We start from the raw sequence: 25,471 nt of genomic DNA, 5'->3' as shown, positions 1-25,471 counted from the left end.
TGAGCTCTTGGACCCTTTTCTGTATTCCACTCAGCTTATTGAAATACCTTGCAGGGAACATTAGCGTAACAGCTGTAGGCACTGGGATGTTCCCTAGAACCATGATCTGGGGCTAGAGGTCTGGCTGTAATGAAGCCAACCTAGTGCCTTTCTGCTGCCTCCACAACAGCACAGTGTCACTGCAGGCATCTGAACTGGCTTTCGTGTCAATAAACACTCTGCTGGAAAATTAGAACCGTGTCATGTGTGTATCTCAGAACCTTTTGGAAAGATCACTGAGATGTGATCTATACACTTTTTAGATGGAAGACTGTAAGCTCCTCATATCATTATTTAGCATTATTAATGTTGATGGTAATTCTATGACAAAATTATAGTTATTAGGCGTGTGCTGCCATGATTATACCATTATCATTAATTACAATAATTTAAGAAACTGAGGAATTACATAATGTTGGTTTATCTTGTGACCAGATATTTTTCTATCTTTTGACAAACCAGGGAGAGACAGTCTCCTCGTAATGATGAGTAATTCTAAAAGTAAGCCGAGGCAGGTGTCTGAAGAGTGGGTGCAGTCGCCCCACCTCCCTCCTGCCTTCCTAAAACCTCAGAGGAAGGCTAGATGAGTGCCTCCAAGAAGCCTTCTTCCCAAGGCTGCTTGGAAAATCTTTTCCCTAAAGGCCTCTTCCCATGTCACAAATTGAGCATAAATTGTATGTGGTGGCTCAAATGATAAAGAATCTGCCTGCAATGCAGGAGATGCAGGTTCAATCCCTGGGTCAGGAAAATCCCCTGGAGAAGGGCATGGCTATGCACTCAGTATTCTCACCTGGAGAATTCCCTGGACAGAGGAGCCTGGCAGGCTACAATCCGTAGGGTGGCAAAGAGACACGACTGCGTGACTAACATAAATTGTATGTGGTGGAGATTTGCTCTCAAAGCAAGTGGCCTGGAAAAACTCTTTTCTTTTCATTACAATGAGAGTCTTTGTTTTCCATTCAGAAGAGATCTAAAGACCTTTTGACATCTTGGTGTTCTGTTTCTTTTTGTTCTGGAAAACCCTCATCTGTTCCCAGATAGGTGACATACCTTTTGATGAACCTAAGTCACTTCAGTCTGCAGTCACTTGAATGGGATTTTATTGTCCTTTCCAATTAGGGCTGCACTTTTAGTCGTTCTAGCTCTCATAAGTGATTGAATTTTTTTTAAACATATTCAGAAGGAATCTACATTTAAGAATCTACACTAAGTAACTGAGTATCTTTGTTGTTTTCTGGGAAAATATCTGAAAGAAAATGGCAAGGCAAATATAATAAATCTAATAGAATTTTATGACCTTAACCAACTCCAAACCTCTTGGAATACCTCCCAGATTTCTTGTTTAAAAAATTGTTTAATCAATGGTTTACTCTCATCCATATTTAGCCTAAAATATCTGCAAAACCACAAACCAGTGCTAACTTATGTTCCACATTTATAGGTACTGGTTCCATGAATGAACCAGCCAGCACATTCCAACACTAAAAAGCTTTTCCCAGTTTACAAGCAATTTAAGTTAATGAATGGAATGCTTGAAGATTTTTCTCACATTGAGCATGCCTAAGTCTTTGACTTTCTTATACCTATCATAATCTAGAGAAAGTGTCATTTTGTGCAAACTTAGAATGTTCTGTTTAGTTGATTTAATTACATGCAGTACTTTAAGTAGTACTTACCAAAGTAGTACTTAAAGTACTACTATGGTTACTGTGAGCAGCACCTCTGTGAACATGAATGTACTGTTTTTGGTTTTTGCACGCCCTTCCCCGTGTCTTTTGTTATACTTGGATGGGACTCCAGTGGAACTCTGAACCTATTTAAACTCTCTGCTGCTGCTGCTGCTAAGTCGTTTCAGTCGTGTCTGACTCTGTGCGACCCCATAGACGGCAGCCCACCAGGCTCCTGTCCCTGGGATTCTCCAGGCAAGAACACTGGAGTGGGTTGCCATTTCCTTCTCCAGTTCATGAAAGTGAAAAGTGAAAGTGAAGCTGCTCAGTCTTGTCCGACTCTTAGCAACCGCATGGACTGCAGCCGACCAGGCTCCTCAGTCCATGGGATTTTCCAGGCAAGAGTACTGGAGTGGGGTGCCATTGCCTTACCACTCAATAAATGTTGAGAATTGTCATCCCCACAGGAATTGTATCTCGCAGATTCTCTTAGAGCTTTTTATTATCACACCCCCTCTTAAGTTTTCAGTTTTCTCAAATACAGTTAAATTACTCATAGGGAGTGAAGCCAACATAATTCTGAATTTATATGAATTTGACTACTCTAGGTGCCACCTGTAAGTGGAATTATACAATATTTGTCCTTGTGTGAGTGGCTTATTTCACTTAGCATAACAGCCTAGAGGTTCATCCATGTTGTAGCATTGTCAGATTTCCCTTCTCTCTTAAGGCTGAGGAATATCCCATTGTATATAGATAAATGTTTATTTATCCATTCATCTGCCAGTGGTCATGGGGGTTGTTCCCGCCTTTTGGCTACTGTGAGCAGCACCTCTGTGAACATGAAGGTACTGTTTTTGTTTTTTTGCACACCCTTCCCCTGTGTCTTTTGTTATACTTGGATGGGACTCCAGTGAAACTCTTTGAACCTTTAGAGGAATTGAATCAAAGAGCTAAGCAACTCATTTGGTGAGTGCAAGATTTTAGGGTAGGTGTGTGAGACAGCACACGAGGTGTTCTGCACAAGAGGATACCATTGTTATCCAACCTAAAGGGACTTTTATCTTGCAAATAATTATTACTTTATTTTATATTTATAATTTTATTTATGTATTTATTTTCGGTTATGCTGGATCTTCATTGCTTTGCAAGCTTTTCTCTAGTTATGGCGAGTAGGGGCTACTCTCTCGTTACGCTGCATGGGCTGTTCATTGCCATGGCTTCTCTTGTTTCAGAGTGTGGGTTCTAGGGCACTCAGGCACATGGGCTCCGGGGCTTTAGAACTACATGCTCAGTAGTTGAGTCATGTGGGATCTTTCTGTTGCGATACACAGACTCTCTAGTTGTGTCGCGAGGGCTCAGTAGTCATGGCACTCGGATTTAGTTGCTCTGAGGCACATGGAATCTTCCTAGACCAGGGGTTGAACCCAGGTCCCTTGCATTGCAAGGTGGATTCTTTTTTTTTTAATATAAATTTATTTATTTTAATTGGAGGTTAATTACTTTATAATATTGTATTGGTTTTGTCATGCATCAACATGAATCCACCATGGGTATACACGTGCTCCCCATCCTGAACCCCCCCTCCCACCTCCCTCCCTGTACCATCCCTCTGGGTCATCCCAGTGCACCAGCCCCAAGCAAGGTGGATTCTTGCATGGAGGCATTGACCAAGAGGTCACCTCAGTAGTGAGCTGGTGGGGCACATGTTTGAGTGCTTGCCGAAATAAAGAAGCCTTGCCTAGGCTTGTACCAAGAATAAGTTTACTTTTAGCTCCAGTCCCTTGCCCTGTGTACACCTTCAGCGCTGAGCACTGAAACTCGATGTTCACGGGAAGAATCCTGAAGTTCTTTCTTAATCACCAGTGAAAGAACACATCCTGTGTTCTACTTTTTGTTGTTGCTGTTCAGTCGCTAAGTCGTGTCCAACTCTTTGTGACCCCATGGACTGCAGCACACCCACTATCCTCTGGAGTTTGCTCAAATCCATGTCCGTTGAGTTGGTGATGCTATCTAACCATCTCTTCCTCTGTCACCCCCTTCTCCTCCTGCCCTCAATCTTTCCCAGCATCAGGCATCTTTCCAGTGAGTTGACTGTTCGCATCAGGTGGCTAAAGTATTGGAGCTTCAGCATCAGTCCTTGATTTCCTTTAGGACTGACTGGTTTGATCTCCTCACAGCCCGTGTGTTCCACTTACCTGGTCCTATGGCAGAGGTTATCATGAGAGGCCCTTCCTAAACACAGCCATGGGTTGATCCTCAGGCAACTGAGTCACACACTGACGTGCTTTTCTGTTCCAGGACGTGGGAAGAAGGCAAGGTGCTCATCTTTGACGACTCCTTTGAACACGAGGTGTGGCAGGATGCCGCGTCTTTCCGGCTCATCTTCATTGTGGATGTGTGGCACCCTGAGCTGACACCCCATCAGAGACGCAGCCTTCCTGCAATTTAGCATTCTGTGCGGGCTCAGGACACGCTGGAGAGAGACCACCTTTTTGGTGCAGTCTCCTTGGATGTGGGCATAGACCTTCAAACACCACAGCCCTTAATTCTCTTGATTTGCAGCCTGAAAAATTCTAAACCTCCTCCCAGGGATGGAAAACACTAAAGGGAATATCTGCCTCACTGCAATTCTTATAGAAAATGCCTGCCGTATTTCATCCATGACAGCCCCCATCTGATGCCTGGATTCCAGGTGAACCCATGATAGCTTCTACCTTGCTGGCCAAAGATATTTTTTTCTCTTAGAATAGGGGGAATCAGTATTAATGAGAATACGTGTAGAAACTGTGAATGGATTGCTTTAGTCTGTAATTTTTCTATGCAACTCTATTTTCCTAAGGTAGCTAGATGGTTTATCATCATACACCACTACTTTTTTGTTGAGTTTAATGACAAGCTGCATAAATACTTCTGTTTAATGGTAACTTTCCTGGTGAACTCAGACGTCCCTATTTTAATTATTTTTAGTAAAGGCACTCATGAAAAAAAAATTATATTTTCCTAATACAAAGCCGAAAGACATAATTATGCCAATGTCTTATGAACCATACTGCTCCCCACTTATTGAGTCTCTTTGCTTTTTTGTCTTCATTAAGAGCTGATGTCTTAATTTTTCTTCTCACTCTGTGAATGGCAGAAATACTGTCAAAAATGGTATTTCTTTCTAAGAGGAACTTTTTACACTGAAAAAGGATCTGGAGTCATTTTATATTTAGTTATAACAACGATGCATGTAAATTTTTTTAATGACAAATATCAGGCATTGTAGGGAAGAAAACAAAAATTTCTCCAAGTGAGAATTTTCTCTTGGGATCAGCTCAATGCGGGGCTGCTAGGATCTCTGACTTCTGGCCCCTTTGCATTTATGAAACAGGGCTGGAATCCAGAGGGTCTTCCACTGTGGATCCTTGTGAATGAGAAGGTCCTTGAAAGGATTCCTATCACAACTTTGCAAAATTAAGAAGGATGACAGAGTGGAAGGCCAAAAATGCCCGGATGTCTGTTCTGGGTATAGGATGTCAAAACTGTTTCCTCTTCACAGTTGTTCGAAAGACTCTGACATCTCCCTGGCTTGAGAAACTTCTGCCATCTAAACTTCACTTTGAGGTGTTAATTATTATTGATAGTTTGGTTTTAAAATTTGCCATTGCTTAGAAAGAACAGTTGCCTACTTGTTCCAAAGATGACCACATCATTAGTTTAGTGGAATATTAATGCATTAAATTTTGTGTGTTTTAAACCAAAGCTAACTAGAAATGTTAGCTATAAGAATGTAATGATATTCATGCACTGAATTTTAAGCCAATATGAACAAAAACGCTAAAGAAATGACACACAGGTTACCACGCACAGGGAGAAAAATCACTTGTGTTTTCCATTGAAGGACGAAGAAGGTTGCTTTCTTTATATCATCAAAAGGAAAAAAAAACAGTTCTTTAAAATGCTATTGGACCGCTTTTGCTTGTCTTTAAGGATATTAGCTTCCCTTTGAAGAGTCTGTAAAATATTTGTCTTGTTTCCTTCTGTTTTGCCAATGCTGAAAAATCTCTCTAAAACAGATGAAGAAGCATTTGAGGAAAAAACATCAGAGTGAACTACCGAAGTCCGGAAGGAAAAGCAAACGCTTGAAAAATGAAAAGGCATGTGTGTCCTTCAGTATTTATTGAACGGAAGAAAGGACTGACAGAGGACAATGCAACCTAGTGCTCGCGTGGCAACGTTCATGTCACTTACTGAATTTGGTTCTGTATGTATATTGCATACACATAAGGAAATTCAAAGTAGCATTGTCACTGTTGAGCCATCATCTTACATTCATTTAATGAAATCATGGAAGAGAGTTAAAAACAAACTCTTAACTTAATAATTATAATATGGTATTTAAAATCAGGTCACTACAGTAGGGTTCTAAATATTGCCAATTGGAAAGCCAGAATTATTATTACTGTTGCAAAATGTTTGGCAATAATTGACTCCAGTAGCATTTTAAACACTTGGATCCCACAACTGTTTCATAAACTCAAGTAATAAAATGGGTTTTCTAATTTGCTTTAATTCTTCATCTTTCCTCCCTATGTTGTGGTATATAAGAAAAGTCATTGCATTGGTAGAATTATTTCAGTATTACTATCTTGTTATTTGAAGTGTCTACACAAAATGAATTGGTTTTATTTATACTGTGATGCAATTGATTGGGAAATATTTTAAATTCTATTTCAATTTTATTTCAAGAGTGGAATACAAAAATCTCTTCTGTTATCATTTTCTACCAGTAGAAAAAAATTAAAACACTAGATCTATTGAGAAAGAGACATGATAAATTATTAAAATTAGTAATAATATCTACTGAGGATGATTATGGCCAGTTTGCCTTTGAATTTTTTTAGCCAACAAATTGACCCTCCCAAATACTTAAAGTGTAAAATCATGTTTTACTGCTCATTATCAACTATTAATTATTTTTTCTTTGACATTGAGCACCAACTGGTCATAGTAATGAAGGCCCATGTCATGCAAATGGCTGGGAGAATAAGAGATATAGCTAAAAACATACAACTGGTTTGGGGAGACATGGCACAAGTAAGGATATCATATGCTATGATATCTGTTTATTTTTATCTAGTTTCCTTTGAATGGATAGCTGGGGACTCCATTTCTAAGGAAAATAAAGAAATAAAATGATCTTTGGCATTTCATCCTGCGTTCCAAGCCTTCTCTTATTTGCAGTTCTTGTGTATTAGCCGTCCTTAAAGATCTTCCTCCAAGTTTGATACCTACCCCCTTAACAACAGCCAGGTCCATCCTTCGCACCTTTAACTGATTGCAGGAGGGAGGTGGGGGGACGTAGTGCGTGTGTAATGCTTGTGTAGCACTTTTCTTGCCGTAGTGACCTAAGTGGGACAACTTGAAAAGATTCATTAACCACTGACATGTATTTTCAACATAACCCCCTACCCTCTAGAGACATACATTCCTTGTGGGAAGCCACATTACTAAGATGAAATAGTCATATTTCAATTTGTGTGTCTTTGTTTCAAATTAGCTCATGATAATCAGCCGATGGCCTCATCAAAAATGTGACATCAAAATCATTTTTGCAGGATATCAAAATAAACAGACTCTGCAAATAGCCAGACCTACAAGAGTATGCTCTTAGGCTGAACAATTTGAGATTGGATGCTCGTGATGAGGTTAAAGAAAATAACTCAATGTAGGAATGAAGATTACCAGAGATACTATTGTCTTGGGGCTTTGCACTACATTAAACTTGAAAATTGTGTCTGCACAGTTTAAATTCTTATGGATCTACTTGGAAATGCACTTAATTTTAAACTGCAAAAACTGGAGAGCATCTCTTCAAAGACTTAGAGAAATCTTTGTCCTAATGAGGTGTGTGCCTCAAATTTAGTTTTTCTCTTTTCAACTCATTTAATACCATAAATATGGGGTGGGGGGAGTCTTGTTTCCATGACTACCTTGCTTCATCCTCCAATTCCCTCATTTAAAAACAAAAATGCATCTCTCAAGTCTTTGTTCAACTTTGGCTGCTCAGACCAATGGCTGGTGACAGTCATTACTGGGTGGCAGGAGAGGAGGCCCTGTGTCGAGCCGAACGCATGTGTCGTGTGGTCAGTTTCACATGTGCTTCCTGGTGGCTGATACCACTGAGAGTTGGTGACTTCGGGAGCACGGGGTGGCTCGGGTTTCAGTCCAGAGCCAGGAGTGGCTGGGTATTCTCATTCTCTCCCTTGTCTTCATGTTTCAGGGTCCCAGCTTCTACCACAGACTGAGATCTAATAATAGGGGAAGGAAAAAGATGTGATTACAGACAATTCATGGTGTGAGCCATTTTGGAATCTTGGAGGGCCTTCAGACTTCATGGATCCCTGATTAAGCAAGACACTCAACTATACAACTTCTCCCCCTTGTGTATCTCTGTTTTCCTTGCTTTTGTGTCTTCTACATCACGTTTTTAGGGAACCAGGCATCTTGGAATTTTCTTTGTAGGGATCTCCTCTTGATAAAACAAACACATGTTCTAGCCACAATTCTGCCCCTTTGTCTAAGCATTCTATGGATCTTGAGATGTATAAAGTCTCATAAATTTGGTTGGATTTTTAATGTTTCAAAATACTTTTGAGAGCCTTTATTTCTCAAGGTCATAGGAAACTATCATATATGATGTTAACAGCACAAGATGTAGAATCAGGCTGTAAATGTATCCTTGACTCCTTAATAACTGAGGAGTCTTGGGGAAGTTCTTAGAACTCTGGACCTTGGTTTTCTCATCTGTAAAACAGAGCTATTACCTGTTACCTATAGGTAGCTATTACCTACCTCCCAGAGTTGTTAAGAAGGACTAAAACTAATATTATACATAAAGCATTCAGCATGTAATTGTAGTCAAAATTTATGGAGCACTCTATTATTACCAATATTGCAATAATGTCAGTGATCTTTAGTTTCTGATACTGGAGTAATAATTTCTTGTGTTTATAACCCAGATTGAAATTATTTTCCAACTTTATAGAGAAGATTATAAGAGCTATGCACACAGTAAACATTCAATCAACATTCATATACTAAAAAGAAAAAGCCACTCAAAACATTAAGAAAATGATTGAAGTGGGTTATTCAAATAAGCAAGGTTTACATGTAAGTGCAGTAAATGGGTAACTCAGTACACCTGAGTTTCCCAAACTCTCCACCTTCTGAGTCTTCAGGACCGTCCCTTGACTAACTAACCCCTAGAGTATCCTGCCTGATAAAGTGTCTTTGTATACTTGAGGCTTTGGGCCATGCTACATGGTTTATTTTAACAATGTGATTAATGATGAATGTCTATTTTTGTATGCCTGGACTTGGGGAGACATCCTTTCAATTTGACCTCCTGTTGGGGGAGGTAGAGAGCTGAAGACCAAGTAGCTAAGGTCAGTCACACATGCTCTGCTTGCCTGTGTGACAGACAAACCAGGATACCAAGACATGGGTGAGTTTCTCTGGTTGACGACACGTTGCCTGTGTTGTCTGTCACATGTTGCTGAGAAAATTAAGCTCTGTCTGTGACTCCAGTGGGAGGAAAACTGGAAGCTTGCAACTGCTCCAGAGTACCTAGACTCCACCCAATGCACCTTTTCCCTTTGCTGACTTTGATCTGTATTCTTTTGCTGTAGTAAACCATAATTGTGAGTATAACCACATTTCTGTGAGTCCCTCAAGCAGATGATCACATCTGGGGGTGGTCTTGATGACCTCAAGCATGATATATAATGACATTAATGTTTGTCGTCTGTGCACCTCTTATAGTCATAACCTCTTTACATGTATGAAGTTGCTTCATTTTCATACCCATAAGGAATGCTGCTATTATTGCTTCCATTCTGGGGTGGGAAATAACTAAGGGATTAAAAAAAGAAAGTAACATAGGAAAGGCAACACAAATAGAGAATGGAGGACAAGACAGGTTTATCACCATCACAGTATTCCTTGGTCTACCTAACACTGCAGCGATATTTAGCCGCTCTAAATGTCAATCTAGTCCAACTTTAGGTGCCAAGCCTAACCTTTCAAAAGGAAGTGGATTTGATTGCTCCTGGCACAGGGCAGAGAAGCCCCAGGTAGTAGTATATTTCAGCTGTTTTATACACTGCCTACATATTTCTCTCTTTGCTTTAGTTAAAGGCTGTGTATGCAGTGTGTGCATGCACACACACTCCCCCACAAGTGTAGCGGGGTGGGCAGTGGAGGTAATAGATTTATATAGATTTATATAAAAAGCAGAAAAGCTGAAAACCCAGAAGGTTCTCTGAGGGATGGGATGGGGCGGGGGAGTGGGAGGGAAGTTCAGGATGGGGAACACATGTACACCCATGGCTGATTCATGTGAACATATGGCAAAAACCACCACGATGTTGTAAATTGTAAAAAGCCTCCAATTAAATAAATAAAAGTAAATAAAAACCTAAAACTGAAAAACAGGAATACAACTGCCCATACAGGCCACCTCCATCCAGCACCTTGGACAGCTGCCTAACCGCTTTGCCCTACAGGCCCTGGTGAAAGTGGAGGATGTTAATGGCCAGTCCACTTGAAAGACGCTAAACTGCATTTCTCATTCATGCCACTTGGCTTTGTTTTACAACATGGCAAGAGAATCACAGCCACAGAATTAGAAAGGACCTTAGAGACCCACTAGATGAATCCACTAGGAAATATTAAGTAAGATGCCAAGCAGTTTCTTGTTAAATATATATGATTTAAGAAATCTATTCCTCCCTACTCTTGGAGGAGCAACTCTGCTAGAAAGCTTTTTCTTACAATGAACTAAAACCTGTCTTTTTGCAACTTTTATATACCGTCCCTGGTTTTGTCTGCTGGAATCACCAGAATATGTATAATCCATTCGATCCACATAACAGCCCTTAAAATATTTGTCAAGTGCCCTCCAGCCCTCTCTCTGCTCCCGCTAAAACTGACCAAATTCCTCTTGAGCCTTCAAGATTTCTAGAACTTAACTACTCTCCTGCATCTCTTCATCAACTGCTTGCCCACAGCATGTCACTTCAAAAAAGAATGAAATTATTGCTTCCCTCTTTTTCTTTTTTGTATGCTTCTCTTGAAGCATAGAAAATGCACCTAAAATTGCCTTAGCCTTTCTGGAACTCAATAAAGCCAAGGGAAATTTTAGCTATATTTACACATGCTGCTGTTAAGTCATTTCTCTCCCATCTTGAAAGTACATGGTTGAATATTTCATCTTTTTTAATTTGGCTCATATTACCACTGTATCTCTATCCTTTTGGATCTAGAAATGTGTTACCCATCCAAATTATTGTCTGTGATTTTCATGAGTAGTGGATTTGTTTTTAAACTTTCCCTTCCCCTGTTTTGGAAGCCACCATGGGGGAAAAAAAATCAACAAATTCTCAAATATTGAACTTTCAAACAAAAATCACTTATTGCCACTAACTCATGGTAATAAAGGCTTCCCTGGTGGCTCAGCAGTAAAGAATCCACCTGCAAATGCAGGAGACACAGAGACATGGGTTCAATTCCTGGTCCAGGAAGATCCCCTGAAGGAGGAAACAGCAACCCAGTCAAGTATTCTTGCCTGGAAAATCCCATGAACAGAGAAGCCTGGCGGGCTACAGTCCATGGGGTCATAAAGAGTCAGACATGACTGAATGACTGAACAACAAAAATAACACTGCAAAGGAAACAAGGCATAAATGACACAGAGCGGTTATGTGCTCTTTGATATGAGAGTTTTCAGGCCCTTTAGACCAAATAATTAGCATGAAGTAAATAAAGTTACAGAGTTAAATGGCTAAGGATTGTTCAAGTATGATACATGTTTGTGAATGTCTCCTGCCATAGCCAAGGACTGTGAGAACATGTTCAGAAATACTCATTCTTTAGTGGAAATAATGCTTTAATTACCCCAGTCATAGACGATAAGAAATGGAACTTGAAGTGGTCCATTTTCAGGACAAAGTGGCTGGCCTTGGGTGAAGAATTATTAACAAATGGTTTTCCACTCACAGCTAGCTAGTTTCATCTTGGAAAATTACTGGCAAGCTAGTCTTGCCTAACAGCTTACCTATGGACCAGCCCTAAGCTAACAGGATATTTGGGAAGGGATAAACTAAAGTACGTTTGAGAAATATGGACTTAGGATGGGAAGGGAGAAGAAAGAATATGCTATGAGACTTAGGTGATGTCCTAGAAGATTGTAGCCCCATAGTACTAAGCCAGTGAGGGACCAGGGAGGGATCTGCTTGCCAGGGAATAAAAGTGCTTGCTGTAACTGTCCCGAGTGTGCCTGCCCACCAGACACCAGATCTTTAAGACTGTCCGTTAAACTATCCCTTTCACTGTGCTTTGTGTCTCTGAGTCCATCCCTTGGTTTTGGGAAGTGAATGCATTTCTCACATAGACCCATAGACAGGTATGGGGTCGCTGTGATCAGCACTCTGAGAACAGGGTATTGGGGTGGGAAGCAGGCATCATCTCTTTTTCATCTCTAAAGAAAAAGAAGAGAGGAAAAGCTATCATTCACAGAGTGACATCACTCACAGGCCTCATTCGGGTGCCCCTTCCCTTCACTTGGCGTCAGATTTGGATCTGTTGACTTAAAAAATATTCACAACTTAGAAGTTAAGAGTTATGTTTTATTCAGCCCGGGAGGCAGCATCTCAAGTAACTCTGAGAGAAGTGCTTCGAGGAGGTGGTGGGGGTGGGGGGTCAGCACGGAGCCAGGTTACATAGAATTTTTGCAACAAAGGGCAGGTAGTCTGAATGTTGAAAGATGATTGTTAACTAAAGAAAACCAGGTATCTCAAGTCAAGGAATTTAACGCTTGTCTATGTGTGGGAAGATGCAAGAGTCTGGACTCACTGAAGTCATTCTTTTGATATGCACTTCAGATATCTCGGGTGGTTTCCTGGGTTTTCATATCCTGAGTTTCCTCAGGACTCATCATAGGAAGCGGCTGCAGTCTGATGTTTACTAGATGGCAGGTATTCATTCCTTCCTGAGTTCCTTCAGGGCTCACCAGCTCACTGATGATGACTACGGTATCCTTTGTTTACTGATATGGCAGAAAACATTCCATTTCTCAGATCTATGTGGAATCTTTTTAATACTTATACTGGCAGTGGGGATTCAGGATGCTGGGTTTCTTATCTCAGCCAATAAACTGTCTTGGCTAAGTGGTGGGTAACAATTGAACAGCCCTGAGGCATTGGGCATGAGGAACTAAACACAGGTTTGTTTTTTTTTTTTCTTGTTTGCATTTTCTCTGATTGAGAAGGGGGACCAGAGCATCTTTACTTTCAGTGTGACATAATTCCATTTACCTGGTTACAAAATGAGCCTTTGATATAAGGAACACATTCTATCATGAAATATTTGAAATTCATTGGAAAAACAGAAAGCATATGTTGCCTTTTCCAAAATCTAGCATAAATAAAGCAAAGAGAGATACCCGTCTTAAACCTTGCCCTCTGTCCATTTAGCTGAGTCACAGTACTCTCTGGGAAGAATGTTCAACTGTTCACTGATAAAAACATCTCTGCCACTCATAAAAAGCGAGTTCAGGAACTGTGCATTAACCATGGAGGAACCACTTGCCTTGTGACTTTTTTGCCCAGATCACGTTAGTGGTAATCTCCCAACTTGTTGGCTTTGCCTTCACCCAAGAAGATGAACACTTCTGCTAAAATAAACATTTCAGTCTTTTCTCATGGGTCCTCTTTCCAACACTGAAAGCCAGCTTAACCTCAAGGGCAAGCCGGGGAGTTTACAGCCGTCGTTATCTCAGTGGTGTAGCCACTACCCTAACAATGGCTTTGTTCCTGCCTTGATAGTTGCCACATTTTGTTTTCCTGCTATTATATCCCCCACCCCCAACCTCCATTCACTCTACCTTTCTTCTTTCTACTTTCCCCTTTTCCTCTCCAAAATTTGGAAGTTTCCCCACTGCATGTCATCAAATATCTATAGCCACGCTTTTAATTTTTACTGCTTCCAAAGGCATTTACCTTTCACATGGGAAATAGATGGGGAAACAGTGGAAACAGTGTCAGACTTTATTTTTAGGGGCTCCAAAATCACAGCAGATGGTGATTGCAGCCATGAAATTAAAAGATGCTTACTCCTTGGAAGGAAAGTTATGACCAAACTAGATAGCATATTAAAAAGCAGAGACATTACTTTGCCAACAAAGGTCCATCTAGTCAAGGGTATGGTTTTTCCAGTGGTCATGTATGGATGCGAGAGTTGGACTGTGAAGAAAGCTGAACACCAAAGAACTGATGCTTTTGAACTGTGGTGTTGGAGAAGACTCTTGAGAGTCCCTTGGACTGCAAGGAGATACAACCAGTCCATTCTGAAGGAGATGAGCCCTGGGATTTCTTTGGAAGGAATGATGCTAAAGCTGAAACTCCAGTACTTTGGCCACCTCATGCGAAGAGTTAACTCATTGGAAAAGACCCTGATGCTGGGAGGGATTGGGGACAGGAGGAGAAGGGGACGACAGAGGATGAGATGGCTGGATGGCATCACTGACTCGATGGACATGAGTCTGAGTGAACTCCGGGTGTTGGTGATGGACAGGGAGGCCTGGTGTGCTGCGATTCATGGGGTTGCAAAGAGTCAGACACGACTGAGCGACTGAACTGAACTGAACTGAACTGAATGTTCTAGTACACCTGTATCAGCACTTCTAGCCAGAAAGAGTGAGGTTTTTTTAAAAGATATTTTTAAAGATGTCTCTCAGTAATTCTACTCAACCTCTATTTCTCCCTGTAAGTTCCTGCCTGGACTTGAATGATGGCTCCACCACTGGCTTTGTGGTCTTGGGCAAATTTGACCCCCTCATGTGTAAAATGAAAGTATGATAGTGCCCACAACATGGGAGGTGGAGGTAAGGAGAACTAGATGAATTACAAATTGAAAGTGTCTAGCCCAGTGTCAGCCTGATACATGTGTACCTTCGTTTTTAGCTACTGCTATTCTTCCCCATTTGCAGATAAGAAAATTAAGGTCTGGACTATTTAGTTCACCTACACTTTGAGTTACAAAGCATGAATTCAACTCCAAGTTCCCAAAAGCCTCATTATTAAATTTACAAGAGAGAACTGTGTATCCTGATGTATCATGTGACCTGAGACTAAATGCAGACTAAGATTTGAGAATGGATAAAGACTAATATTTTAAAAATTCAAAATAAGTGATGAGACTGCTCCACATGAAAGCTAACTTTATTATTTTACCTTATAACTTTTAGAAGTAACCCAGAAGTTTCCACCTGATGAACAATTATTTATGTAGCTTTCAGTGCATCTATTTGTAGTTGTTTTCCATGATGTGAAGCAATATGGAGTTTCTTCCTGCTATAATGCCTTCAGTAATATCCTTGATGTAGAGTCTTAAAGAATAATCATAAGACTCATATTCTGTTCAGCTACCAAACTCTTCAGTGTTAGAATGATACTTGTCGGCAATATGATACAATTAAAATTCATGAAACCAGATCAATAAATCATAAATCAACAAATCATTTTTTAACAGTTAGCCTAAGTATTTCTCATGTAAAGCAGCAAAGCCTTTCTCTATCGAAGTGAAGAAATAAGAAATAAGCCTCCCTTGACTGTGACAATACAATTTGCCATAACTTACTGAAATATAAAGAAATCAATGGAAGAAAAATAAATATTCTATTACTTTTTAAGTGAACTATTTTTAGAGTGAGTCCAATAATTCAGCTTTTGCCTAAATGCATTGTAACTTGAATTCAAGTGTGTAATGTATTTGTATTTAACCATGATAGGTACCAATCTTAGAGCAAGGAAGAAAGAGCCAAGAGAAAACACATGCGCCTTCAGAAAGGATGGAAATTGGGCTCACATGTCAATAGGTCTAAAGCAACACCATCCAACACAGAGCCCTCAGCACATGTGCCCACTGAGGACTTGAAACTGGATCAGTCCTAGTTGAGATATTGAGATAGGCTGTAAAGACTCTGTATGCATGGGATTTCAGAGACAGCATGAAAAAAAAAGAATGTAAAATATCTAATACTTTTAAAATTATATTGAAATCATATTTTGTATACATGGGGTTGGGTTTCCTTGGTGGCTCAGGGATAAATAATCTACCTGCCAATGCAGGAGACATGGGTTCAATCTCTGGTCCAAGAAGATCCCTTGGAGAAGGAAATGACTACCCACTCCAGTATTTTTGCCTGGGAAATCCCATCGACAGAGGAGCCTGGCAGTATGTCAAAGAATCAGACACAGCTTCAGGACCAAGCAACAACAATTTCAGTTAAATAAAACTTATTATTGGAATTAATTTCACTTGTTTCTCTCTTTACTTGTAATGTGGCTACAAGATAACTTAAAATTCTATGTGTAGCTCACGTTGTTTTTATCGGACGACTCTAGTCTAAGGCTTCATTCCCTCCGTCAGGCTTGTGGCTGAACCAGAGTGATATACTCGTCCTCATTTAGAACTTCACAGTCATCCCAAACGACCACAGCAGCAACATTATGATCTGTCACCGCCAGTATTCAGTGTGCTGAGTTATTTTTCACATGTTAACTCATTTAATCCTCACAATGATACACACAAAGCCCCGGGTGACATGAGAGCTGTTTTCTAAGTAACACTGTTGTTGCTTGAATGCTAACTAGAAAGAAACTTCATTGGTTTAGATTCCATTAATTAATTGTTTAGATGAGGGTGAACATATCCCATTATTTTATCTCTAAATGGATAAATAATATCAAAAGACTTCAGGAAGAAATTTAAACTACTTGAAAAGAAAGAAATAAGTTCTTTCTGAACACACAGCAAAATTATTACTAACAGATGGTTTTTGTTGTTTATTATAAAGATCCTTGGAGAAATGAGCTGATGGAAGAGAATTGTCACCATGTCACTAACTTGCTATGGGACTCTATGGAACATCTCACTTGGCTTCTATGATCCCACGTTTTTCAACTGTAAAATGATGATTGCTGGACAAAGTGCTGATTTTAGCCCCAAGAGTTCATGAAGTCTACCAGACTGGGATAAATCAACATTAGTTCTTGAAAATAATTAGACTTCATTTTTCAAAGTTCCACAATTCTGACTTTAAGCTAATTTGCTTGAATAGTCTAAGTACTTCTCTATCTCAGCATTTGTTTTTACCTCCTCCTAGAAATGCATAATACAGCAAATAACAAATTTTGACCAGACCTGAAAAGCCTCTTTGAAAATTTGTATGAGCCCAAACATTTAGATTTCATGAGTCCAAAAGATTTACCTTTTAAAAAAAACTTTAGGGACTTCCCTCATGGTTCAGTGGTCAAGAATCCACCTTACAATGTAGGGAACTCGGGTTCAATCCCTGGTCGGGGAACTAAAATCACACGTGCCACAGGGCAGCTACGTTCAAGTGCCACTACTTAGAGGGTCCATGTGTCACAACAAAAGATCACAGGTGCTACGACTAAGACTCAATGCAGCCAAAGAAGTAAATAGATATTTTAAAAGATATTTTTATTTCCACAAGTTTCTAAATACTGAATTCAAAGCTGCCAGGTGCTATTTAATAACTATTTTCAAAGAACTAAAGAGCCTCTTGATAAAAGTGAAAGAGGAGAGTGAAAAAGTTGGCTTAAAACTCAGCATTCAGAAAACTAAAATCATGCATCTGGTCCCATTGCTTCATGGCAAATAGATGGGGAAACAGTGGAAACAGTGACAGACTTTATTTTTGGGGCTCCAGAATCACGGCAGATGGTGACTGCAGCCATGAAATTAAAAGATGCTTACTCCTTGGAAGAAAAGTTATGACCAACCTAGAAAGCTTATTAAAAAGCAGAGACATTACTTTGCCAACAAAAATCTGTCTAGTCAAAACTATGGTTTTTCCAGTATTCATGTATGGATGTGAGATTTGGACTATAAAGAAAGCTGCTGCTGCTGCTGCTAAGTTGCTTTAGTTGCATCCGACTCTGTGCAACCCCATAGGTGGCAGCCCACCAGGCTCCCCTATCCCTGGGATTCTCCAGGCAAGAACACTGGAGTGGGTTGCCATTTCCTTCTCCAATGCATGAAAGTGAAAAGTGAAAAGTGAAAGTGAAATCGCTCAGTCATGTCCGACTCTTCGCAACCCCATGGATTACAGCCTACCAGGCTCCTCTGTCCGTGGGATTTTCCAGGCAAGAGTACTGGAGTGGGGTGCCATTGCCTTCTCCAATAAAGAAAGCTGAGTGCCGAAGTGGTGAAGAATTGATGCTTTTGAACTGTGGTGTTGGAGAAGACTCTTGAGAGTCCCTTGGACTTCAAGGTGATTTCCTAAAGGAAATCAGTCCTGACTATTCATTGGAAGGACTGATGCTGAAGCTGAAACTCCAATACTTCGGCCACCTGATGTGAAGATCTGACTGACTGCAAAAGACCCTGATGCTGGGAAAGATTGAAGGTGGGAGGAGAAGGAGACAACAGAGGATGAGATGGTTGGATGGCATCACCAGCTCAATAGACATGAGTTTGAGAAAGCTCCAGGAGTTGGTGATGGACAGGGAAGCCTGGTGTGCTGCAGTCCATGGGATCGTAAAGGGTTGGACATGACCGACCAACTAAACTGAACTCAACTGTGTCATCATGAAGTATTCTGGTTTATTTAAAGTAACTGATTGCCAATATGATTGTCCTCAGGCCACAGCTTCCTGCTGTGAGAGTAGCTCCTGAGAGTAGCTCCCTGAGGTGAGAGTAGCTGCCACCTCATCACGAGCAACCAAGGGTGTCCCAGTGTGCAGAAAAATTCCAGCTAGCCCTCAGCAAAGCTTGCTCGTCACATCCGAAATCAGTTTCAGAATGTTTTGGAAAAGAAGATTTCAACACACACTTTGATTGGATATTTTTAGAATTGTCACCTATGAGAGAGTTACCCAACCCCAAGGCTGGTTATTATATTTATTGTCATCATTTCATCATCACCACCAACAATAAAAGACACACCATTTATTGAGTACTGATTTCATGCCAGCTTCTGTGCTAATTCATTAGCCTGCATTATCTTTGTTTAAACCTCACAGTAATTTTCTGAAGTGATACTGGTATTTTTTGAAGTATAGTTGATTCATGACGTTGTCAGCTTTAAGTGTGTGGCACAGTGATTCAGTATATATGCTGTTGTTGCTGTTGTTTAGTCGCTAAGTTGTGTCTGACTCTTGTGACCTATGGACTGTAACCTGCCAGGCTCCTCTATCCATGGCATTACCCAGGCAAGAACACTGGAGTGGGTTGCCATTTCCTTCTCCAGGGGATCTTCCCAATCCAGGGATCAAACCCAGGTTTCTTGCATTGTAAGATGAATTCTTTACTGCTGAACCATCAGGGAAGTTCTCAGTATATAAATATATATATATTCTTTTTTAGATTCTTTCTCCTTATAGGTTATTAAAAAGTATTGAACATATTTCTTTGTGCTATATAGTAGGTCCTTGGTTATTTTAAATCGGGTAGTGTGTATATGATAATCCCAGGACTCTAATTTATCCTAAGCTCCCGTTATTTCCCCTTTGGTAGCCATAAATTTGTTTTCTAGGTCTGTGAGTCTGTTTCTGTTTTGAAAATAAATTCATTTTTATCATATTTTAGGTTCCACGTATAAGCGATATCGTATTATTTTATCTCTCTCTGTCTGACTTACTTCACTTAGTCCACTCTCTAGGTCCATATATGTTGTTTATCATTTTACCAACATTTCCCTGAATATGGTCTTCTGAATATGAACAGCTGACATTTGGCCTTTCTGATAAGAGAGGCAGCCCTTGTCTGACCACTTGAAGAAACCAAAGAAAAGACTGCCAACTTAGAAAATAGATATAGAGAATCAGATTATTTAGTTATAAAAACATTCTTAATTTTACCAAGCTATTTACCAAAGCACTCTTTTAAGCAGAGTCACTTTAATGCACCTGAGGGATGAGAGTGGTCAAAGTCATAGCTAGATAGTTAGCATGTGTTGTACCCAAACTCCTTGGTAGTACCCTGGGCATCAGAGTGAGGTCTGCAGACATCTTAGGGCCCAGTCTGTAGGTGAACCAGAAAACAGTTCTTGCCATCAGCCCATGTTCACTGTGCGTATAGGTTTACAAAGTTTTGAGGAATGGCATGCACTTCAAGGCGGGAGGAGAAGGGGATGACAAAGGATGAGATGGTTGGGTGGCATCACCAACTCAATGGACATGAGTTTGAGTAAGCTCTGGGAGTTGGTGATGGACAGGGAAGCCTGGTGTGCTGCAGTGCATGGGATTGCAAAGAGTCGGACACAACTGAGTGAGTGAACTGAACTGAAGAACGTCAAGGTGGATTCAGGTGTCCTGAGACAGTCAGATGATCTTTCAAATAGTACAGTTTTAACATACAGATGCTTCTGGACAATGTTTTCTACTACCAATCGTATCTAAAAATAGCAACACAGCAAACGGCTGCAGGTTCTTGCACCACCTGCTTTGAATGGGCTCATCTTTCATTAGAATTAGAGTGGCACAAAGAGCTGCTAGTCACTTTCAGAGCATCCCCAATTTTTCCTAATTATTCTCCTCCCTGTGAAATGGATGGTGCACACCCTCTGTGAAGTCCCTTTGCTAGAACTGGAATGTGATGTTCTGAAGCAGGTAGAGAAAATGCCAGAAGCTGCCACCAGCTGAGACAATGAGGGTGACTCATTCTATCTGAGTTTGAAAAGGATGGCTAGTGTTCTCAATAAAAACTACCTCCTGTAAGTCTATTTTTGAGTCAGATGACTTAAAATGGCAAGATATTAATGCATCTCCTTTGATATTACTATATTAGCCTGATATAAATTTTCTTCCCAAGTAGCTGTAGCTTCTCCCCACAGAATGGGGTTTAGCACAGTACATCAAAGTGTAACAGGGGAAGTTGCTTTTCAATCTTGTCTTAGAGGATACAATCAGGGCTGGTAGGAATGGGAGCAGACTGCTGCAGGACTTTGAGAAAAGGCAAATACCCCAAAAAAGGGCTCTATAAGTCCCTGTGGAATGAAGGAACAAATGAATGAATGAATGCACACAAGTGTGAGAACAGTTGTGGTAAAAGAGACAGAGCATTGGACTTAGAATGAAGAGAATTGAACTTACAATGTTTTGCTGCCTACCAGCCCTGCCATCTGGGCTAAATCATTTAACCTCAGGGCATTGGGCTTCCCTGGTGGCTTCCCTGGTAGCTCAGTGTTAAAGAATCCACCTGCAATGCAGGATACCCAGGTTCAATCCCTGGGCCAGGATCTTCCTGGGGAAGGAAATGGCTACTCACTCCAGTATTCTTGCCTGTAAAATCCCATGGACAGAGGAACCTGGCAGGCTATAGTCCATGGGGACACAAAGAGTCAGACACAACTTAGACACAGCTAAGCATGCCCACATGTGCTCCAGTAACTCTATCTATAACATGGGGATAATAATCTATTTTTATTCATTTAAATCTATTTTTAAAAATTATCCACTTAAAAAATATCTATTTTTCTTTCAATTCTCAAAACCTAAAAGGCTCGATTTTTCAAGAACTTTCAGAATAAGTCCAAGAACATCTGTATCCTGTCTGGCACATGGGAAGAAGTGGAGACGTGAAGGCATTTCCCATGAGATGCTGAAAACTCGACAATGCTCGTGTATGGCCTTGACATGAAAGCTCAAACACTGTAGTCTGGATACTTTAAGCTCACATAAGATCTATAGCAAAGTTTGCTTAAAGGCCCTGAAATTCTCTACGTGAGCAGCACAGTTTTTATGAATGATACTTCAATGAGACTTTCATCACGTATCACATCAAATATTTGTTTTCATCCATACAATCACTAAAGCTTATATGAGAGCCCTACTGCTGGCGAGACGTTGGGTATACATGCCATCAGCTTTATCCACATCAGACAAAATGTTTGCTTACCAACAGCAATGTATTCACAAGAAATAAACCTTCTTTGCTTTTCTTGCCTAGACTACATCTTTCTTTCCAATTAACCGTGCCTGACCATGGGGCTTCAGCAAACAGGAGTCTCTTTCGGAACAGACACTGTGAGTTAGCAAACACTTAGCACTTGAAACTGCAATCAGTCACACCCACACCTGTTCATTTGCTTCTAATTCAACCCCACTTCTTGGCTTTTCCAGGCACTTAGAATTCTTTATCTCATAATTTGTCATGTTGCTCTTTAAAACAGAGGAGAACATGTGCCCACCTCCCACCCCCACACACATTTTATCTGTCCTTGATCATGTTCTTATGGGCTGAATTCATTGTAGATTTTCTTCATTCTAATATTACTTTGGCGAAGGGGAACAGCTACCCAGTCCAGTATTCTGGCCTGGAGAATGCCATGGACAGAGGAGCCTGGTAGGTTACAGTCCATGGGGTCACAAAGAGTTGGACACGACTGGGCGACTTTCACTTTTAATGTTACATGGCTTTATAGGATGTTTGTGTAAGGAGATGCCCTCCCCTCATTCCTGCCACAATAAAGAAAGCTGTATAAAAGCAGGGAATTAGTTTCAGTTGGATGCATGAGTATTGAAGAGGATAGGCAGCTATTTATCTTAATCTTTAGAAAATGTTAACAAATTCCTGTCAGCATCCATGCAACCCTCCGGTATCCAATAACTGACATAAAACACTGGGCTTGCATGGGGTACCCACAAGGTCTTTGCTTCTAGAAGTGATGACATCTCAGGCATTAGCTGCTTGGCATAGAGGGACACCAGAAAAGTGAGAAGTGTTTGAGCGATAAATCAGTCATAATGCAACTTAGAAGGCAGCAGGGACTGTGAAGCATTCATGAAGAAATGACGCCTCATGTCGTTTTACTGAATGGGACCTCCATATGGAACATCTGTTCCCGGGGCCACACAGTAAAATGAGCCTTTTCTTTTTTTGCCCCAACTGCTTAGAAGACAAGGGTCCTCCTGTTCCCACACTGACACCCCTCATTCTTTTCCTGCAGATTGTATTTCATAATGATATATTACTTCTGCCGGAAATGAGTAGTTATCCAGTAAACGCGTAATTCACTCCATAAAATGAGGACGACATGCTGAAAGACCACCAAGGTCAAGGGCAATTCTACTGACAGCTGAAAACAGTTAAACTGACTTTCTTCTTTTTACCACCCAGGCAGGACCCAAAGGGGAACAACATGGCCAAAAATTTCCTTCTGGCTCAGAAATCTGAGCTCCATCCAGGCATTCCCTCAGCTTCCTCCACTCCCTCCCATAAAAGTGGCTGGCTCACAGTGTCTTTTGATAGCGTCCCACTTCTTTCCCATGGGATCTAGGAAAGTTTAGGGAACATGTAGATGGAGGCGTCTGGTCAAAGGAATCAAAAGCAATCCTTCCACTATGTATTTGGACAAGACTCCAAAGTGCTTGGGCCCCTCCAAGTGCCCAATATATGGGATAGATGAGGTGGATCATTTCCTGGAAAGTTGGGGCCACTCTACTGGCCTGAGTGGAGGTGCAGCTTGGGTCTTTAAAGCCTCTTTCTCTTTCACAATTTATATGGAAATACAAAAAACCTCGAATAGCCAAAGCGATCTTGAGAAAGAAGAATGGAACTGGAGGAATCAACCTACCTGACTTCAGGCTCTACTACAAAGCCACAGTTATCAAGACAGTATGGTACTGGCACAAAGACAGAAATATAGATCAATGGAATAAAATAGAAAGCCCAGAGATAAATCCACGCACATATGGACACCTTATCTTTGACAAAGGAGGCAAGAATATACAATGGATTAAAGACAATCTCTTTAACAAGTGGTGCTGGGAAATCTGGTCAACCACTTGTAAAAGAATGAAACTAGACCACTTTCTAACACCATACACAAAAATAAACTCAAAATGGATTAAAGATCTAAACGTAACACCAGAAACTATAAAACTCCTAGAGGAGAACATAGGCAAAACACTCTCTGACATACATCACAGCAGGATCCTCTATGACTCACCTCCCAGAATATTGGAAATAAAATCAAAAATAAACAAATGGGACCTAATTAACCTTAAAAGCTTCTGCACATCAAAGGAAACTATTAGCAAGGTGAAAAGACAGCCTTCAGAATGGGAGAAAATAATAGCAAATGAAGAAACTGACAAACAACTAATCTCAAAAATATACAAGCAACTCCTACAGCTCAACTCCAGAAAAATAAACGACCCAATCAAAAAATGGGCCAAAGAACTAAATAGACATTTCTCCAAAGAAGACATACAGATGGCTAACAAACACATGAAAAGATGCTCAATATCACTCATGGCTGCGATCCAAAAGTCTACAAATAATAAATGCTGGAGAGGGTGTGGAGAAAAGGGAACCCTCTTACACTGTTGGTGGGAATGCAAACTAGTAAAGCCACTATGGAGAACAGTGTGGAGATTCCTTAAAAAACTGGAAATAGAACTGCCTTATGATCCAGCAATCCCACTGCTGGGCATACACACCGAGGAAACCAGAAGGGAAAGAGACACGTGTACCCCAATGTTCATCGCAGCACTGTTTATAATAGCCAGGACATGGAAGCAACCTAGATGTCCATCAGAAGATGAATGGATAAGAAAGCCGTGGTACATATACACAATGGAGTACTACTCAGCCATTAAAAAGAATACATTTGAATCAGTTCTAATGAGGTGGATGAAACTGGAGCCTATTATACAGAGTGAAGTAAGCCAGAAGGAAAAACATAAATACAGTATACTAACGCATATATATGGAATTTAGAAAGATGGTAACAATAACCTGGTGTACGAGACAGCAAAAGAGACACTGATGTATAGAACAGTCTTATGGACTCTGTGGGAGAGGGAGAGGGTGGGAAGATTTGGGAGAATGACATTGAAACATGTAAAATATCATGTAAGAAACGAGTTGCCAGTCCAGGTTTGATGCACGATACTGGATGCTTGGGGCTAGTGCACTGGGACGACCCAGAGGGATGGTATGGGGAGGGAGGAGGGAGGAGGGTTCAGGATGGGGAACACATGTATACCTGTGGCGGATTCATTTTGATATTTGGCAAAACTAATACAATTATGTAAAGTTTAAAAATAAAATAAAATAAAAAAAAATAAAGCCTCTTTCTCTGAAAATAATTCTCTCTTAAGTTTTAAAGGTTTAATAAATAAATGCAGGAGTTATTGCATATATTCACCCAAACTTTATTTATGCTCAGGCTGCACCAAACCCCCCCAAATTACTGGAAATGACACAAATTGACAGTTTGACACTATGAATGGTGCTGTGTACGTGTGTGCTCAGTGGTTCGGTCATTCTTGACTCTTTGCAGCCCCATGGACTGTAGCTTGCCAGGCTCCTCTGTCCATGGGATTTTCCAGGCTAGAATAATGGAGTGGGTTGCCATCTCCTCCTACATCCTCCTGGATCTTCCTGACCCAGGGATCGAACTTGTGCCTCTTGCGTCTCTTGCATTGGAAGGCAGATTCTTTACCACTGAGCTACCCAGGAAACCCTATGAATGGTGCTATCTATATCTAAAAAAAAGGGAAAATCCTGGGAACAAACATTTTTACATGTAAGTACACACCTAAGGCAGCAGAATTATTGCCATGTCATGCCAAGTTAGAAAGTCAGTGTAGAATCAATAACCAAAATACTATGTATGGGCTCTTCTACATGGGTGGTACAATATTGTCACTTTTTGCACTGAGGTTCTTTGCGCAAGATAATGT

General features: G+C 40.6%; 2 protein-coding genes across 20 annotated transcripts in view; one reads left to right on the top strand and one right to left on the bottom strand.

The window, feature by feature from the left end:
* The window catches only part of ASPH (aspartate beta-hydroxylase), a 189,839-nt gene extending 182,935 nt beyond the window's left edge, over window positions 1–6,904 (top strand). For 16 of the 18 annotated variants that reach the window (XM_025001422.2, XM_025001421.2, XM_015474449.3 and 13 more), the window contains one exon: window positions 4,008–6,904. In XM_025001422.2, coding sequence (XP_024857190.1) covers window positions 4,008–4,158 — 151 coding nt within the window. In that variant the 3' untranslated portion in view covers window positions 4,159–6,904. 18 annotated transcript variants of the gene reach the window in all.
* The window catches only part of CLVS1 (clavesin 1), a 175,607-nt gene continuing 155,972 nt past the window's right edge, over window positions 5,837–25,471 (bottom strand). Inside the window, exon 6 of one of the 2 annotated variants that reach the window (XM_025001621.2) lies at window positions 5,837–8,002. In XM_025001621.2, the coding sequence (XP_024857389.1) occupies window positions 7,915–8,002 (88 nt within the window). In that variant the 3' untranslated portion in view covers window positions 5,837–7,914. The remainder of the gene's footprint in view (window positions 8,003–25,471) is intronic. The other variant, NM_001206009.1, reaches the window with a different exon arrangement.

The sequence above is a fragment of the Bos taurus genome, chromosome 14 (genome assembly GCF_002263795.3).
Source record: "Bos taurus isolate L1 Dominette 01449 registration number 42190680 breed Hereford chromosome 14, ARS-UCD2.0, whole genome shotgun sequence".
In the NCBI taxonomy this organism is placed as follows: Eukaryota; Metazoa; Chordata; class Mammalia; order Artiodactyla; family Bovidae; genus Bos; species Bos taurus.
This window is presented reverse-complemented; position numbering and strand designations above follow the sequence as displayed.